General features: G+C 36.0%; 1 protein-coding gene across 1 annotated transcript in view; it reads right to left on the bottom strand.

The window, feature by feature from the left end:
- SKAP1 (src kinase associated phosphoprotein 1) overlaps nucleotides 1-19,191 on the bottom strand; it is a 276,017-nt gene that overhangs the window by 247,107 nt on the left and 9,719 nt on the right. Inside the window, exon 2 of the mRNA XM_021704310.1 lies at nucleotides 767-872. Coding sequence (XP_021559985.1) covers nucleotides 767-872 — 106 coding nt within the window. The remainder of the gene's footprint in view (nucleotides 1-766; nucleotides 873-19,191) is intronic.

Raw genomic sequence — 19,191 nt, 5'->3', positions numbered from 1 at the left:
ATAACCCTACAGATGTTCTCTCTTTTCTAAGAGTGCTTAGTTCAAACATTCTGAACCACATTGCCATAGGGTTGAGAAAGCTTAAAATAACACTCAACTGATCCCCAATTCTCGTTCAGTTACCGTATCTCAAGCAAAAAGTGGCCAGGAAATATATTATAAAAGAAAATTTTTATTTTTTTCTCCCCCTAGAAAGTATATGTATCTGCCAGATGCTCACATTCTAAAAGGCACAAATTAGGTCAGGACCTCTTATTTTAAAAAGTCAATGAGTATGATACTCCAAACCAGTCTGAGACTAAAACATTCCAATATGGTCAAAGAATCAACTGGATAAGTCTGGTTTAAGTTTTCTATTAGGGAAGGAGTTGTGGAAGTAAAATCAGAACCAAAAATTATAACAAAAATCAATTATCTCTAACTGCCTAACATCTTCCCTTTGGTAGTTTGGACAAGCATAAATGTTTAGCTTTACACATTTTGCAAAAGCATTCAATAAAGATGAACATAACAATCTAAAGCTAAAAGCAGATTCATTATCATAAGATACATAATGATGAAAGTATTTTTATTTTGGTAAGCTAGCTACATTAACCATGCCTCCCTACCTCCAATTCAACTCAGTAAAAATTTATTAAGCCTCTGTCAAGTATAAAAAACTATGGTAAGTGTGTCCTACACGGTTAATTGATACACTATGAAAGTAGATTTTACTGACTATGAATTGTTTCAAAGCTGACAAGAAATGGACCCAGTTTATACAAACCTAGTTTTGACTTGTTGGAAGCCCCGTAGAATATGGTCTCTGTGGTCCCTCGCAGTAGCACTGAGATTCTCATTCCGCAAACCTTCCCCCAAGAACTCCTCAGCATCTAAAAGAAAAGGAAAGTTGATCAACAGAAAAAAAGTATTAAGGGCGAAATAGGAAAATCTGAAGGATTAAGAAATAGGTATTATTTTCTCTTTAAAAACTTTAAAGTTGCAAAGCCATGTGAATATACTTAATACCACAGAACTGTATACTTACTAATGGTTAAAACAGTAAGTTTTATGTTATGTATATTTTACCTGAATAAGAAATGAATAAAGCTTTAATAGGACTATAAGTGATGCCTTCTGATGATCCAAGACCTTGCTACAATTTGGAATGCTACTGCATTTATTAATCACAAAAAATAACTATTTTCTAAACCATTTCAAAGGAACATGGAAATATTAATTATCTCTGATGGCAGAGGATGGACTGTCAATTTCCTAAACCTATAAATATTACAAACCAGTCATAGAAGGTCACAGGCCAACAGAAGTGAGAAAGAAACACCAGTAAATAGAGCTGAAATTAAAAATAGAGCTGAACTACAAAATCAGGAACAAAAAGGGCAGGCATTCAAAGAAGAAAAATTAATTGGCAAATACATCATCAATGAAAATGACAATGCAACCAAGTGAAGGAACTCACATGGAAAAGAAAAATGTGTCCAAGAGAAGGAAACTGCAATTAATGTGAACAGATATTATAAAATAGGGACATGATAGAAATACATAATATGAAACAAATCATGTTATGTTGAAAGAAATGGGGGGGGCATCTAGATACTTTCAAAGACAAAGTACAGGGACACCTGGGTGGCTCAGTCGTTAAGCGTCTGCGTTCGGCTCAGGTCATGATCTTGGGGTCCTGGGATCGAGCCCCACATTGGGCTCTCTGCTCCGCGAGAAGCCTGCTTCTCCCTCTCCCTCTCCCCCCGCTTGTGTTCCCTCTCTCACTGTGTCTCTCTCTGTCAAATAAATAAAATTAAAAAAAAAAAAGACAAAGTACATTGATAATGATTACAATTGCCAGATATACCAGCTACATACTTTACTATGCAAACAAGGGTTATCATCCCTACAAAGTATATAGATGACACAGTTAAAATTTCCCACCTCCAAAAGCAGTGCCTGCCATACACAACTGTGTCACATATGCTATCAAAATAATGTTATGAATTTATACAGTTGGGTTACATAAGCATGGTTAAAAATTTGATTTACATTCATACCATTCAACACCACCAAAACAACAACAACAAAATCCTAGATAGCCATCACCAGTGCTTTTGATGAGGTATAAAGTTTTGGAAATTAAAAATTTCATGGAGGGCCACCATCAACTTCCAAGGCTTACATCATGTTTCTTGCATTTGTCATTTAATGGGTTCCTTGAAGGCTAAAAAGAATGAGGAGATGGGAAGTTGAATTAAAAGATAAAAATAAATGCTACCCAAAATTCAATGAATGTAATAATACACCTATTAATAAAGGACAAGGACCACATGATCATCTCAACAGAGGCAGAAAAAGCATTTGACAAAATTCAAGATAATAAATACTCAACAAACTAGGAAGAGAAGGAAACTTCCTCAGCCTGATAAAGAGCGCTACAAGAAAACCCCACAGCTAACATCATACTTAATGGTCAAAGACTGATTCTTTCCCTCTGTTCCTAAGATCAGAAATAAAATAAGGATGTCTGCTCTCACCATGTATACTCAGTCAGGGCAACTGCACAAGAAAATGAAATTAAAATAGTCGAGATTAGAAAGGAAGAAGTGAAACTATCTCTACTTGAAGATTACATGATCTTGTATAAAGAAAACTCTAAGGAACCCACTAAACAACTACTAGAACTAATAAACAAATTCAGTAAGTTTGCAAGATACCAGATTAATAAACAAAAACTATCTTTCTATAGAGTAGCAATGAACAAAACAAAAATGAAATTAGAAAAATTCCACTTAAGATAGCATAAAACAGGGGCGCCTGGGTGGCTCAATCGTTAAGCGTCTGCCTTCGGCTCAGGTAATGATCCCAGGGTCCTGGGATCCAGCCCCTCACCGGGCTCCCTGCTCTGCCGGAAGCCTGCTTCTCCCTCTCCCACTCCCCCTGCTTGTGTTCCCTCTCTCGCTGTGTCTCTCTCTGTCAAATAAATAAATAAAATCTTAAAAAAAAAAAAAAGATAGCATAAAACAGAATTAAATACTTAGAAATAAATTTAACAGAAGCAGTGCAAGACTTAAACTCTGAAAATAGCAAAAAAAATTGTTGAAAAAAATTGAAGATCTAAACAAATGGAAAGACATCCATGTTCATAGACAAAAAGACTTACTATTGTTAAGATGGCAATATTTCCCAAACTGATCTAAAGATTTAATGGAATCCCTATAAAAATCTCAATTGGCTTTTTTGCAGAAATTGATAAACTAATCCTAAAATTCATTTGAAAACTCAAGGGACCCAGAATAGCCAGAACAATTTTGAAAAAGAAGAACAATGCTGGAGGATTCACATTTTCTTTTTTCTAAGATTTTATTTATTTGAGAGAGAGAGCGGGTGAGAGAGCGACAGCACAAGTGGGGGTGGGGGAGAGAAGGATAGAGGGAGAGGGAGAAGCAGACTTCCTGCTGAGCAGGATGCCCAATGAGGGGCTCAATCCCAGGACACTGGGATTATGACCTGAGCTGAAGGCAGACGCTTAACTGACTGAGCCACCCAGGCGCTCCAGGATTCACATTTTCTGATTTCAAAACTTACTACAAAATTACAGTAATCAAGACAATACAGTACCAGCATAAAGACAGACACATAAATCAAAGGAATAAAACTGAAACTTCAGAAATAGGCCTTCACATTTATAGTCAATAAATTTTTGACAAGGATGCCAAGACAATTCAATAGGAAAAAAAAATAGTTTTTTCAACAAATGGTGCTGGAACTACTGAATATCCACATATAAAAAACTGAAGTTGGATCCCTACCTCACACAATACACAAAAATTAATGCAAAATGCATCAAAGACCTAAATGTAAAATGTGAAACTATAAAATTCCTAGAAGAGAACAAGCATAAATCCTTGTGACCTTGCATTAGGTAATATTTCCAAAATTAGGTAAGTGTCTTATATGTGATCCCAAAAGAACAAGCAACAAAAGAAAAAATAAATTGGACATCAAAAAATTAAAAACTATTGTGCTTCAAAGGATGTCATCAAGAAAATGAAAAGACAACCCACAGGAGAAAATTGTAAATCATATAGCTGATAAGAGACTTATATGTAGAATATATAGAGAACTCTTACAACTCAACAATAAAAAAACAAACAATTCAATTTTAAAATGAGCAAAGGATCTGAACAGACATTTACCCAAAGAGAATATACAAATGGCCAATAAGCACATGAGAGGATGCTCAACATCAGTTGTCATCAGGGAAATGCAAACCCAAACCACAATGAGATACCACTTCACACTCCCTAGGATGGCTACAGTCAAAAATATGGACAAAAATGAATGCTGTAGAAATTGGGACCCTCATATTTTACTGCTGGGAATGTAAAATGGTGTCGCTGCTTTGTAAAACAGTCTTGCGGTTCCTCAAAAGGCTAAACAGAAAGTTACCATATGACCCAGTAATTCCACTACTAGATATATACCCAAGAGAAATGAAAACAAATATTCATAGCAGCATTATTCTTAATAGCCAGTATGTTCTCTCTCACTTGGGAAAGAACACAAGTGTCCATCAACTGATGAATGGATAAGTAAAATGTGATATATCTATACAATGGAATATTATTCACCAATAAAAAGAAATGAAATATTGATGCATGCTACAATATGGGTGAATCTCTGTTTTGTTATGGTAAGTGAAAGAAACTAGTCACAGGACCACATATTGTATAAATCAATTTACATGAAATATACAGAATAGGCAAATCTATAGAAACAGAAAGTAGATTAGTGGATGCCTACAGCTGCAGGAAGGAGGGGGACTGGGGAGTGAAGGCTAAGGAGTTCAAGTTTTCTTTTGGGATGATGAAAATGTTCTAAAATTTATTGTGGTGATAACTGCACAATTCTGTGAGTATACTAAAAGCCATTGAATTGTACGCTTTAAAGGGTAGGTTGAATGATATATGAACTATATCTCAATGAAGTTGTTAAAAATGAAAGAAAGAAGGAAAGAGAGAGAGGGAGAAAGAAAAGAAAAGAAAAAAGAAAAGAGAAGAGAAGAGAAGAAAAAAGGAAGGAAGGGAGGGAGGGAGGGAGAAAGGAAGGACAAACAATATCTGTACATACCTTTCTGAACTTTCAAAATTGAAGGAAAATGAAAACATCCCTCAAGGACTCAGACAAAAAAAAAAATAAGTTGCTTACAAAACAACAGAGTCAAAATGGCCTCTCCACAAAATAAGCATCAGAAGATGAAAGTTTTACAGAGTTTTAAAGGAAAAATTCTGTGTTCAAGAATAAAATAAAACCAGAACTTAATATTAAAAAGAGTAAACAAACCCCTCCACACCTAGACATTGAAAACACACTCCTACACATGTCATGGGTCAGAGAGGAAACGCAAAACTACAATTACAACCTACTGAGAAAATAGCCTGAATAAAATATTGTAGGATGTAACCCCATTGTACTGACAAATTCATAGACTTAAATGTTTCCACTATTAAATAAGAAAAAAGCACCAAACTCAAGAAATCAGAAAAGAGCAATAAAACAAGCCTATGGAAAATAGGAAGAAGGAAACAATAAAGATAAAAGCAGAATTAATAAATCAGAACAGTGGCTAACAGTGCTCTCTGGAGTCACAACCCTCTGATAAGGAAGAGAAAGAGCAGGGGCAGGTCAAATGAGAGGGACTCTGGGAAACTCCCTCCCTCCCCTATGCCTTAATCACAAGCACTTGGCTTTTATCTATTTATACACTGCAATCTCATGTGAGACTTTAATTTTGAAAAGGGTTCCATTGTACATCTTAGTGGTTAAAAACCACTGACCTTAAAAGCAGTGAAAAAAAAAAATGTGTAAATGCTAAAGAAGTGTTTAATAGCTGGGAATTTTCAGAGGTGAGGGGGAAATCCAATAAGTTGAAAAAGCATTAGCATATATAATCAAGGAAAAGGGAAAGAAAGCACAAATATACAGAAATGAAGCAGAATAAAAGGGAGCAACAACAAACATAGGAATCTTAATAAGATAATGAAACATTTTATAAAGTTGGTGAGATTACAAGTTATTTTAATTTTCTTCTTTGTGCTTTTATGTAATCTGCCTTTTATGATATTAGGTATCATTTTTCCCCTTAGAAAGGTTATTTTCAAAAAGAAGGGCCTGTGTAAACAAAATAAAATGCCATGCAAATAAATTTGAAAACTGCAGTGAAACAATTTCTGAGAAAAATACAGATTTCTAAAACTGAATTGAGAAATGGAAAACCTGAATCCCAAACAAGCTAATAACCAGGGAAAAAGAAGAAAAGTTCGTCAAATTGTTAAAAAAAAAAAAAAGTTCAGATTCATATAGTTGTATAGATGTCTTTCAAACTTTTAAGTAATAAATCATTCTCATTTGACATAAATTATCTCAGTGCACAGAAGAGAATGCTTCTTTTTTTTTTTAATTTTTATTTATTTATTTGACAGAGAGAGACACAGTGAAAGAGGGAACACAAGCAGGGGGAGAGGGAGAGGGAGAAGCAGACTCCCAGCTGAGCAGGGAGCCCGATGTGGGGCTCGATCCCAGGACCCTGGGATCATGACCTGAGCCGAAGGCAGACGCTTAACGACTGAGCCACCCAGGTGCCCCGAGAATGCTTCTTAGGATGCCTGGGTGGTTCAGTTTACTATACAAGTAGGTTGATAAATGGCAAAAACCTCACCTGATGATATTTATTATCTATTTGTGACAAAACTGTATGAAATAGAAGTAAAAGAATACCTTCTTAACCTAAGAGAGATATATATTACATTTATGCCTGAAAAACTAAAGTCATTATCATTAAAGAACGAGATTGGTTTGTCAACTACTCCCACTATTAATTAATACTGTTCTGGAGAAAAAGAAGCCTAAGAAGGAAAAAAATTGTCATTATGTGCAGATATTATAATCAAATATACACAAGCTTAAAACTATGAATTTGAAAAATTTTAGAAATTGTAAGAATTTCTTAGGGTAGCCAGAAGGTAAGTATTTTAAAAATCAATAGCTTTTTGGGTATAACAGAATAACTTGTGTTGGACTAAATTTTGTACAGATAGGAATTGTCAACAAAATATTTAAAAACAACAATTTTAAGGCACCAAACAGTAGCCAAAAGCAGGCAGAAATTGACAGGAATTTGATCCCTGAAAGAAAGGAACTGCAGAGTGAAACTTGCATTTTTATAGCTTTTCATCTAAGGGTACATCCAGACCACATAAGGTGGAGTAGCTGAGGAGTACCCTCAGGCAAAGCTTCGTGGAATGTGGGACAACACCAAATGCCATTACTTTCATTACTTTCATTTTTTTGGTGTTCCAGAAGAGCAGAAAGAGAATGGGTCAAAAAAAAAAAAATCAGAAGAAATAAGAGCTAAAAATTTCCCAAGTTTGGTAAAAAATACCAATTACATATTCAAGAAGCTCAGTGGATGTCAAGTAGGATAAATACAAAGAAAACTAAATGTAGGCACATTATAGTCATACTGCTGAAAACCAAAGATAAAGAGATAAATTTCAAAGAAGACAGAGAAAATGACCCATTACATATAGGAGAATAAGGATAGGAATAAGAGTGACTTTTCATCAAAAATAAAGGAGGCCAGAAGACACTGGAATGACACCTTTAAAGTGCAGAAAAGAAAAAGAAAAAAAACCCTGTCAATCCAGAATTCTATATCCAGTGACAGCAGTCATCAAAATGTGAAGGCAAAATAAAGACATTTTCCAGAAAGTAAAAGAGGAGAAAAATTTTTGCTAGGAAACCTGCACTAAAAGAAATCTAAAGGATGGGGCGCCTGGGTGGCTCAGTTGGTTAAGCATCTGCCTTCAGCTCAGGTCATGATCCCAGGGTCCTGGGATCGAGCCCCGCATCGGGCTCTCTGAGGCTCAGAGGGAAGCCTGCTTCTCCTTCTCTCACTCTCCCTGCTTGTGTTCCCTCTCTCGCTGTGTCTCTCTCTGTCAAATAAATAAATAAAATCTTTAAAAAAAAAAGATAACTGGCAATTTAAAGCACAGATAAATACTACATTTTGTAGTTTATAGCATACGTGTTTGTAAAATATATGGCAACAATAGAATAGAGGATGGGGAGGTGGGTAAATGGAACCCATTTAGTGGTATAATATTAACTATAAGTAGACTGTGACAAGTTTAGGATATTGTAATCACTGGAGTAAATGTAACAAACAAAAGAAAGAGGTACAGTTTTTATTTTTATTTATTTATTTTTTAAATTTTTATTTATTTATTTGACAGAGAGAGACAGCGAGACAGGGAATACAAGCAGGGGGAGTGGGAGAGGGAGAAGCAGGCTTCCTGACAAGCAGAGAGCCCAATCCGGGACCCTGGGATCATGACCTGAGCCGAAGGCAGACGCTTAATGACTGAGCCACCCAGCTGCCCTGAGGTACAGTTTTTTAAAAATAGAGAAATTAAAATGGAATACTAAAAAGCATTTGATTAATTTTTAACAAGGCAAGTGTAACTAAAAAATGTGACAATTGGAAAAAGTAAATGGTAGACCCTAAATCCACTCATAACAATAGTTATATTAGATGTAAATGAACTAAACACTCCAATTAAAAAGCAGAGAATGTTTGGGGTGCCTGGGTGGCTCAGTCAGTTAAGCGTAGGACTCTTGATCTCAGCTCAGGTCTCGATCTCAGGGTCTTGAGTTCAAGCCCTACACTGGCCTCCACACGCCCAGCATGAAGCCTACTTAAAAAAAAAAATAGAGAATGTTTGACAGAATAAAAATGAAATTATATGCTGTCTACAAGAAACATACTTCAAATATAAAGACACAGATGGCTAAAAATAAAAGAATGGAAGTGACATAGAAACAGCTAGCATAAGGATGGCTATTTTAATGTCAGACAAAGTAGACTTCAAGACAGGAGTGTTACCAGAGATAAAGAGGGATAATTCATTATGATAAAAGGGCCAAGTCATAAGGAAGATATAATCATAGATGTATACACACATAACAATAGAACTACAAAATAGTTGAAGCAAACTCCTACAGGACTAAAGTGAGGAAAAGACATGTCTACAATCATAGTTGGGAATTTTACCACCTCTTTCAGAAACTAAAAGAACAACTAGACAAATAATCACTAAGGAGATAGAGAACCTGAACAACACTATCAACCACTTTGACCTAATTGACATCCATAGGATGATATATCCAGCAACTGCAGAATATACATTTTTTTTAATGCACAAGGAATGCTCACCAAAATATACCTTATTCTGAGCCATAAAATAAGTCTTAATAAGTGCCAAAAGTCTAAAACCTTGCAGAATATGTTCCTTGACTACAAAAGAATTAAGTTAGAAATTAGTAAAGAGATATCTAAAAAACCTCCACAATTTGAAATAATATAAACCAAAGAAGAAATAGCCTTCTTTGAATAAACTGAATATTTCAAACTGAATAACTATAAAATACAACATATATAAATTTATAAGATTTATAGATTCTTGTGCTTCAGGGAAATGCATAGTTTTAAATGTTCATGTTAGAGAAGAAGGAAGTTTTAAAATCAATGATCTAAGTTTTCACCTTAAGAAAATAGAAAAATAAAAGTAGATTAAATCCCAAGTAGAAAATGAAAATCATAAAGATAAGGGCAGAAATCAACTTAGAAAGCAGAAGAAACATCGGTTGTTTTTTTTAAAAGACCAATAAATTTGATGAACCCCTAACAGGTTTATCAAGATCCATCAAAGGAAAAAAGGGAAACACAAATTACCAATATCAGGAATGAAGAAGGGATATTAAGAAAAATCTCACAGAAGTTAAAAGAATAATAAGGGAATATTATCAACATCTTTTTGCCAATAAATTTGACAACTTATATTAAACTGACAAACTTCTTGAAAAGTACAATTTACCAAAAGGTATACCAGATGAAATACAAAATCCAAATAGCCCTGTATCTATAAAAGAAATTGAATGCATAGTTTTAAAAAACCTTTCCAGAAAGAAAAGTCAGGCCCAGATGATTTCACAAGTTAATTCTATCAAACATTTAAAGTAGAAATAATACCAATCTTGCACAAACTCTTACAGAAAAAAGATTAGGGTGAACACTTTCCAGTTCGTTTTATAAAACCAGCATAATTCTGATACTTAAACTTGCTAAAGATATTAAGAGAAGAAAATTACAGATCAGTATATAATACATTCGCCCTTCAGAAGATAATGCTATTCACAGTGAATGTGATCTGAACACACTACTCACCACTGAACAGGAAAGAGAATTTAAAAGGTCCCTCAGTATATTACCTCCCTCATTTAACCAAGCTTACCACTCTATCCGATGGGTTTTCTGTTAAGCAATCAACCTCTTTTTTTTTTTTTTAAGATTTTATTTATTTATTTATTTGAGAGAGAGAGAGAGAGAAAGAAGGAGCAGGGGCAAAGGGAGAGGGAGAAGCAGGCTCCCCACTGAGCAGGGAGCCCATGCAACCATTAAAGTATTCAGATAGACTGATAGAGGAAAACAAAAAAAGAGAGAGAGATTTCTCAGACTTTAGAAAACAAACACAAACATATTTTACCTTTCTGTCTAATAAAAAAGGTATTGCTGGGGCACTTGGGTGGCTCAGTCAGTTAAGTGCCCAGCTCTTGATTTCAGCTCAGGTCATGATCTCAGGGTCATGACATCGAGCCCCATGTGGAGCTCTATGGTCAGCGGGGAGTCTGCTTAGGAATCTCTCCCTCTTCCCCCTGCTTTCTTTCTCTCTCTAAAATAAATAAATAAATTCTTAAAAAATAAAGAAAGTATTGCTGCTCATTGTAGAAAATTTGGAAAATACAAAAATTGACATAAGGAAGAAAATTGCAATTACTTGCAATTCCACCATTCTTACAGATTTTATTCTCTGCTAACATGACCTTTTTATCTTCATTTACAAAAATAAGATATCAAATATTCTGAGGTTTTTACATTCAACATTGGTTATTGGTTATATTATAGATCCATATAAAAATATATAGCCATTTAAGCATAATATTCATCATGAAATTTTAAGGAATTCAGAAAATTCTCACAGTGTATTTTTAACACAATAGTGAAAAAGAAGGAGGAAGAGGAGAAAGAGGAAGAAAACTGGAGGACTGACTTTACTCAACTTCAAGACTTGCTGTAATGCTGTGGTGATCAAGACAGAGGACTTTGTTGAAAAATAGGACACATACATCAATGGAACAGAACAGAGAGCCTAGAAATAGACCCACATGGAGTCAACTGATCTGTGACAAAGGAGTAAAGGCAATTCAATGGAGAGAGGATAGTCTTTTTTTTTTAAAGATTGTATTTATTTATTTGATAGAGATAGAGAGCAAAAATAAGCAGAGAGGCAGGCAGAGGGAGAGGGAGAAGCAGGCTCCCCGCTGAGCAGGGAGCCCAATGTGGGACTCAATCCCAGGACCCTGGGATCATGACCTGAGCCAAAGGCAGCCGCTTAACTAACTGAGCCACCCAGGTGTCCCGAGAGGATAGTCTTTTAACAAATGGTGCTAGAACAACTGGACATCCATTTGCAAAAAGAAAAAAGAAAAAAAAGACACAGATCTTTACACCTTTCACAAAAATTAATGCAAAGTGGATCACAGACCTAAATATAAAACATAGAACTATAAAACCTTAGAAGATAACATAGGAGAAAATGTAGATGACCTTGTGTTTGGCAATAAGCTTTTAGATATAACACCAAAAGCATGGTCCATGAAAGAAATAATTGATGTTAGACTTCATTAAAATGGAAAACTTCTGTTCTGCAAAAGACAACATGAAGAGAATGAAAAGACAAACCTCAGACTGGTAGAAAATCTTTGCAAAACATACAACTGATAAAGGACTGGAACTAAAATATACAAAGAACTCTTTTTATTTTTAAAGATTTTATTCATTTGAGAGAGAGAGAGAGAGAGAAAGCACAGAGGGAGAGTGAGAGGGAGAAGCAGACTCCCAGTTGAGCAGGGAGCCTGACGTGGGGTTCGATCCCAGGACCCTGAGATCATGACCTGAGCCATAGGCAGAAGCTTAACTGACTGAGCCACCCAGGCACCCCTAAAAAGAACTCTTAAAACTCAACAATAAGAAAATAAACAATCCAATTTGAAAGTGGACAAAAGATCTGAGCAGATACCTCACCAGAAATGATATACAGATGACGAATAAGCATATGAAAAGATGCATTATATAACATTAGGGAATTACAAATTAAAACAATAAGAAATCACTACACACCTATTAGAACAACTAAATTCAAAAAATATTGACAGAACTAGAGGCTGGCAAGGATGTGGAGCAACTGGAACTTTGATTCACTGCTAATGGAAATGCAAAATTGTACAGCCACTTTGGAAGACATTTGGCAGTTTCCTACAAACTAAACAAGTCTTACCATAAGATCCAGCAATCACACTCCTAAGTATTTATGCAATTGAATTGAAAATGTTGTCCACACAAAAATTTATAATTGCCAAAACTTGGAAGCAACCAAGACGTCTGTCTGTACATGAATGGATAAATAAACATCTAGACAGTGGAATACTATTTACCACTAACAAGAAATGAGCTATCAAGCCATGAAAAGATATGGGGAAATCTTAAGTACATATTACTAAATCAAAGAAGGCAATCCAGTGGTGTCTGCAGTTGAGAATTGGTTCTTGATTTTGGCTCAGGTCATGATCTCAGGGTCGTGGGACTGAGCCCCATGTTGGGCTTCACATTCAGTGGGGAGTCTGCTTGAGATTCTCTCTCTCCTTCTGCCCCTCCCCCTACTCACACTCACACACTCTTTCTCTCAAATAATCTTCAATGAATTTTTTTAAAGGTTTTATTTATTTAGAAACAGAGAGAGAGCACATGTGAGCAGGGTAAAGGGGAGAGGGAGAGAGAGAATCTCAAGCGGACTCCACACCGAGCACAGAGCCCAATACAGGGCTTGATCCCACTACCCTGAGATCGTGATGAGAGCCAAAATCAAGTGTCAGATGCTTAACCAACTGAGCCACCCAGGCACCCTAAAATAAATAAATAAATAAATCTTTTAAAAAAATTCATTCACTAACTCAATATTTACTGAGTCCTTCCTACAGGCCAGTCAGGTACTACGATAAACACCAAAATATGAACAATGATCATCTCTAGATAGTAGAATTACAATCCGCTTTTATCATCTTCTTCATACTTTTCTATGTTTTCTAAATATTCTAAAATACGTGTTTTAGAGTATGAAAAAAATAAGTAAAATAAAAGTCACTATGTAAGCACAGAGTAATTCTACTCATACTTTGGATCTATAGACTTCAATTTTTTTTAATTTTATTTTATTATGTTATGTTAGTCACCATACATTACATCATTAGTTTTTGATGTAGTGTTCCATGATTCATTGTTTGCATATAACACCCAGTGCTCCATGCAATACGTGCCCTCCTTAATACCCAACACCGGGCCAACCCATCCCCCCACCCACCTCCCCTCTAAAATCCTCAGTTTGTTTCTCAGAGTCCATAGTCTCTCATGGTTCATATAGACTTAAATTTTTGTTGTTCATCTGTGTTTCACTTAGTGGTAGTGGGCTGAGCTGGTTATGAGCAGGAGACCGGGCCAACCTGGACAGACAGAAAGTAGGGAATTAGGAAGATCCTGTCGGAGATAGGTGCTTACAGTGTATGCTTTATTCCTATAGATGATAAATATATACAGTTGACCCCTGAACAACATGGGTTTGAACTGCACTGGTCCACTTATATACAGATTTTTTTTTTTAATACATACAGTATGGTACTATAAATGTATTTTCCTTATGATTTTCTAATAACATTTTCTTTTCTCTAGCCTACTTTATTGTAAAAATGCAGTATATAATGCATGTAGCATACAAAATTTGTGTTAATCAACTGTTTATGTTATGCGAAAGGCTCTGGTCAACAGCAGGCTACTAGTAGTTAAGTTTGGGGGGAATCAAAAGTTATATGAGGATTTTCAACTATGGGAGGAGGGGAGGGGAGCAGGTAACCCTAACCCACACACTGTTCAGGGATCAACTATATTGTATTTTGTACTTTTACCCTCCTTACTATATTCTTATAAGTATAATATCCTATGTAATTATATCTGTATATACTAAAATTGTTAAAAGAACATCAACAGGATATATTCATCCCCCAATGATATCACTAAGAAAAGATTGCTATTTTTATTATGAGTTTACTTTTTAAGTTTCACTTCAAATTACTTTTTTGAAAGGCTTTCTTCCCAAATGCTTTAGGTGTTCACATGTTAATTTAAGTACCCATTCCTTCACATGCAAGAATCAGCAACTCAGGAATAAAATAACATGAAGACAACCTCTGCTGTCTCTTATCTGTTTGTTTTTTTTTTTAATTTAATTTATTTTTTGACAGAGAGAGAGACAGCGAGAGAGGGAACACAAGCAGGGGAAGTGGGAGAGGGAGAAGCAGACTCCCCGCTGAGCAGGAAGCCCGATGCGGGGCTGGATCCCAGGACCCTGGGATCATGACCTGAGCTTAAGGCAGATGCTTAACCGACTGAGCCACCCAGGCGCCCCTGTCTCATCTGTTTTTTAAAAATCAGATCTAGGGGGGCGCCTGGGTGGCTCTTCTGCTCAGGTCATAATCCCAGGGTCCTGGGATCGAGTCCCGCATCGGGCTCCCTGCTCAGCGGGGAGTCTGCTTCTCCCTCTCCCTCTGCCTGCGGCTCCCCCTGCTGTGCGCGCTCTCTCTCTTTCTCTCTGTCAAATAAATAAATAAAATATTTTTTAAAAATCAGATCCAAATTTACACCCACACCTTATTAGATGAACAAGGGTATAAATAAGAAAAATATAAACAAGTTAAAAACAAGGGCTATATTATATTTCCAGTATTATACACACTTGCCTACTCATTTTACGAAGCCAGCATGACCCTGGCATCACAACTTGATAAAGATACTAAGGAAAGAAAATTACAGCTTAATATATAATACATTAATCTTTCAATTTAGAAGATGCTGCTGCTAATTGTGATTATGACCTGAAGGTGCCCGAGCAACCCTGCTCAGAAACACACCACCCACCACTGAACAGGAAAGACATTTTAAAAGGTCTCTCAACATATCATTTTCCATATTTAACCGAGGTATCTGTAGGTCTTCTGTTAAGCAATCAACTTTTTACAAACAAGGACTCTTCTATAAACATCACATCCTGCCACAATAGGATGCCTTAGGCTCCTGCAATTGCAAAACCCAGTGTGAAAAACACCACTGCGTAAGAACATTCCTGAGGCACCTCTGACACCACAGGTTTCACCATATAGAATACTCGATGTTACAGGGTCTGCACATCATTGCCTGCAGCTGGTAAGTGAGCAATACGAACCACATGGTGTAAATGTCTTCGCATCAAAGAGAAAAGACAAAATCAGAAACATACCATCAACAATGCCACTTTTCCCTAAATGTCTTCATTCTTCAACAAATATTTATGGAATACTTAATACATGCTAAGTACTGAAAAACGTGAATAAGATAGACCTAAACTCTATTGTAAGAGTTGACAGTCTAGCAAAGAATACAGGCTTAAACAGGCTATTAAAATACATTGTGATAGGAGTTTTAATAAGAAAAGTAAGGGAGGCACAGGCCCATGGTAGAGGCACCTTGTCTAGAGAGGAAAGTAAGTCAGAGGAGACTCTTAGAGAACTGACCTTTTATCTGGAATTCCCAAATTAGCAGGCCAAGTATGTATGTTTTGGGTGGGAGCAGGTGCAGAGTTGGAACTAGGAAAAGAATGGCACAAGCATGGGAACATCATGTGCAAAGTTCCTGAGGTGACAGATCTCAGTTCATTTGGAGAGACTGAAAGAATTTCAACTTAGATGGCAGAACATGAAGGTTAGAGGTGAGAGGGACAGTGGTGAAAGATTACTCTGGAAGGCAGCCTTGTAGCAATATACAGTATTTTGTACTGAAGTAATATATGATGATTTTAAGTACCATATTTATAAGATAAACTCAGCTCTGGCAAAGATGTATCTTCCTTTTATTATTCATAGCTGCCCTAAAACATAAATTCCCTCAGCTTCTAAGCAGCTTACATCTACTCCAGCAAGTCGGAGTAGGAAAAGAAAACAGGAAAAGAAGACAGAAGGACAAGGGAACAGAGGGTATATGGAACACTGTAGGCATAAAATGATCCTCACACCGCTGGGAAAAACTGCTGCAGGATCTAAGGCCAACTAAAAAGATTCTTGGCAGTTTGCATTCAAAACCACTAGGTTTTGTAGACAAGTGAAAGTTTCTGACATTCTACAAGTATCTGACCTTGTCCATTTACAAGGCTACTCTTTTGTTTATTTGGAAGATAATGATATCTTATGGGTCACATTTTTTACTACTAAGATCTCTGGGTATTCTTTACATTAAATAAATTATCACAACTATTCCTTTAAGTTACATATTCCCATTTTACAGAAGAAACCAGCCTGGTTGCTAATCCAACTTCTACAAGTCTCATTGACAGCTTCTGGTAGAAACGAACAAAAATTCCTGATTCCCTGTCACAGGTACACTAAACATATCAGACCTTTAGGATTTCGGCAGTCACTCTTAAATGTCTCACTAAAATTAAACCTCTAAAACTTCAGTGTTTCATTTTTCCCCACTAAGTTACTTTTATTTAATTGGTATGAAAATAGATAAGGTTTCCATGAAGGCTTCCATTATTAGGGTAGGAAAAATGATTTTCAGTTTGTTTAGAACTTATTTTAAACCTTGCATTACATTTTTGATCTGGCATTTCATTGCAATCCTTAAGGCATATATTTTTTTTGCCCTTTGTTAAGAGGTAAATTTATTGGCAAGGCCAAAATCATACCCACCAGCTTTGTTTTGACTTGCGGGAAGTTGTCCACATACAATAGAGAAATAACCAGCATGTTCTGGTTGTGGTTTGCTTCAACCTGCTGATTGTTTCTGCCCCATGACCCAAGAAGTGTGTGGTGTTTATATTTTTAATTCTCATTTAATTCTCATACAATACCTGTATATTCACAGCACAGACAGAACAAAAACCAGAAACTAAAACACAGAGAGTACTTTAGATTAAGTTTTAACTAGTGGCCAAACTAAAATTCTAGGATTAACATGTTTGCAATCTCCATTTGAGTGCCTAAAAACTTATGCTACAGAAATATTTGCACGTGTACACAAAGATGCACATATACATATGTTCTCTACAGCATTGTGGAAATATGAAAAAAAAGTTGGAAACAACCTAAACATCCATCAATAGGAGAATAAATAAATTTTGAAACACCATGCGGCAATTTATATACATACATGGATAGATAGATTCACATGGAAAAGTATATAACACTAGTATGTTTTTAAAGAAATCAAGTAATCTATATATTTCTATGTTATGCAAACATTCCACAATAAAAATATATCTCTGAGAACTCTCATACACTGCTGGAAGGAGTGTAAAGTAAGTATAATCACTTTGGGAAACTGGAGTTTCTAATAAAATTAGACATTTACCTACCCTATGACTGACCAGTAATTCTATTCCTAGATATTTATCCAAGAAAAATGAGTGCTTATGTTCGCAAAACAAGTTATACAAGAATGCTCATAGCAGCTGTATTCATAATAGCCCCCAAACTGAACAACTCAATGACCATCAGCAGAAACATGGATAAACAAATTATGGAATATTCACACAATGGAATACTATTTTGCAAAAAGGATAAGATAGAACTGATACTCTTAAATGTCTCACTAAAATTAAACCTCTAAAACTTCGGTGTTTCATTTTTCTGACCCCTAATAATGGAAGCCTTCATGGAAATCTTGTCTATTTTCATACCAATTAAATAGAAGTAACTTAGTGGGGAAAAATGACTTTCAGTTTGTTTAGAACTTATTTTAAACCTTGTGTTACATTTTACATGAATAAATCGCAAAAATATGATGTTGAAGACAGACACAAAAGAGATCATACTGACAGCAACACTACCCCATGATGATAGAAGTCAGAATAGCAGTTGTCTCTGGGGAGGGTTTCTGACTGGAAAGGAAACCTTCCAGGTTTCCATTTTGATGGAAATGTTTATATCTTAATCTGGGTGGTAGTCACACAGGTATATACCTATATTAAAGTCATACAGTTGTAACACTTAAGATTAGTGCATTTTATGTATATAAATCATACCTTAATAAAGTACAGGAAAGGAAGGATGAAAAGGGGGGAGGGAGAAATGGATGGATGGATGGATTGAGGGATGAAGAGGCTCACACAAAAAGTTATCAGAAAGGAAAAATTATTTTAAAGGCAGTGTGATAAATAAATAAATAAATAAATAAATAAAGGCAGTGTGATTTTTTTTTTTAAAAGCTTCTATGTACTTAATTATTTTAGAGAGAGAGCACGCAAGTGGAAGGGAGGGAGAGAATCTCAGGCAGACTTCATAGTGAGGGTGGAGCCCGACTTGGGGCTTGATTTCATGACCCTGACATCATGACCTGAGCCAAAACCAAGAGTTGGATGCCTAACTGACTGAGCCACCCAGGCGCCCCTAAAGGCAATGTGATTTTAAGGAGGTTTTTTTTTTAAAGATTTTATTTATTTATTTGAGACAGAGAGAATGAGATACAGAGAGCATGAGAGGGAGGAGGGTCAGAGGGAGAAGCAGACTCCCTGCCGAGCAGGGAGCCCGATGCGGGACTCGATCCCGGGACTCCAGGATCATGACCTGAGCCGAAGGCAGTCGCTTAACCAACTGAGCCACCCAGGCGCCCCAAGGAGGTTTATTATGGTTCAGTTTAGAGATATTTTCTGCATACGTTGAGCAAATGTTGAGCAAAACAGCCAGATACATGAGAAGATATTGTGTGACTGAATAAGCAAAACTGAACTTTGCTGTTAGATATCAGAGACGTGCTTGCCTGTAGGGGTGAGTAGTTACCAAAGGATACAGAGGGTCTCGGGAAGTTTTGGTAAACAAAGTCTTGCCATTGTTTAGGGGATATGTTCTCTTTGTGAAGATTCATTGAGCTGTATATTAATGATTAAGCATTCAATAAAAGTATATTGCATTCAATAAAAACAATACAAAATAAAACATATAAACAAA

Source organism: Neomonachus schauinslandi, chromosome 15, assembly GCF_002201575.2.
Source record: "Neomonachus schauinslandi chromosome 15, ASM220157v2, whole genome shotgun sequence".
NCBI lineage: Eukaryota > Metazoa > Chordata > Mammalia > Carnivora > Phocidae > Neomonachus > Neomonachus schauinslandi.
This window is presented reverse-complemented; position numbering and strand designations above follow the sequence as displayed.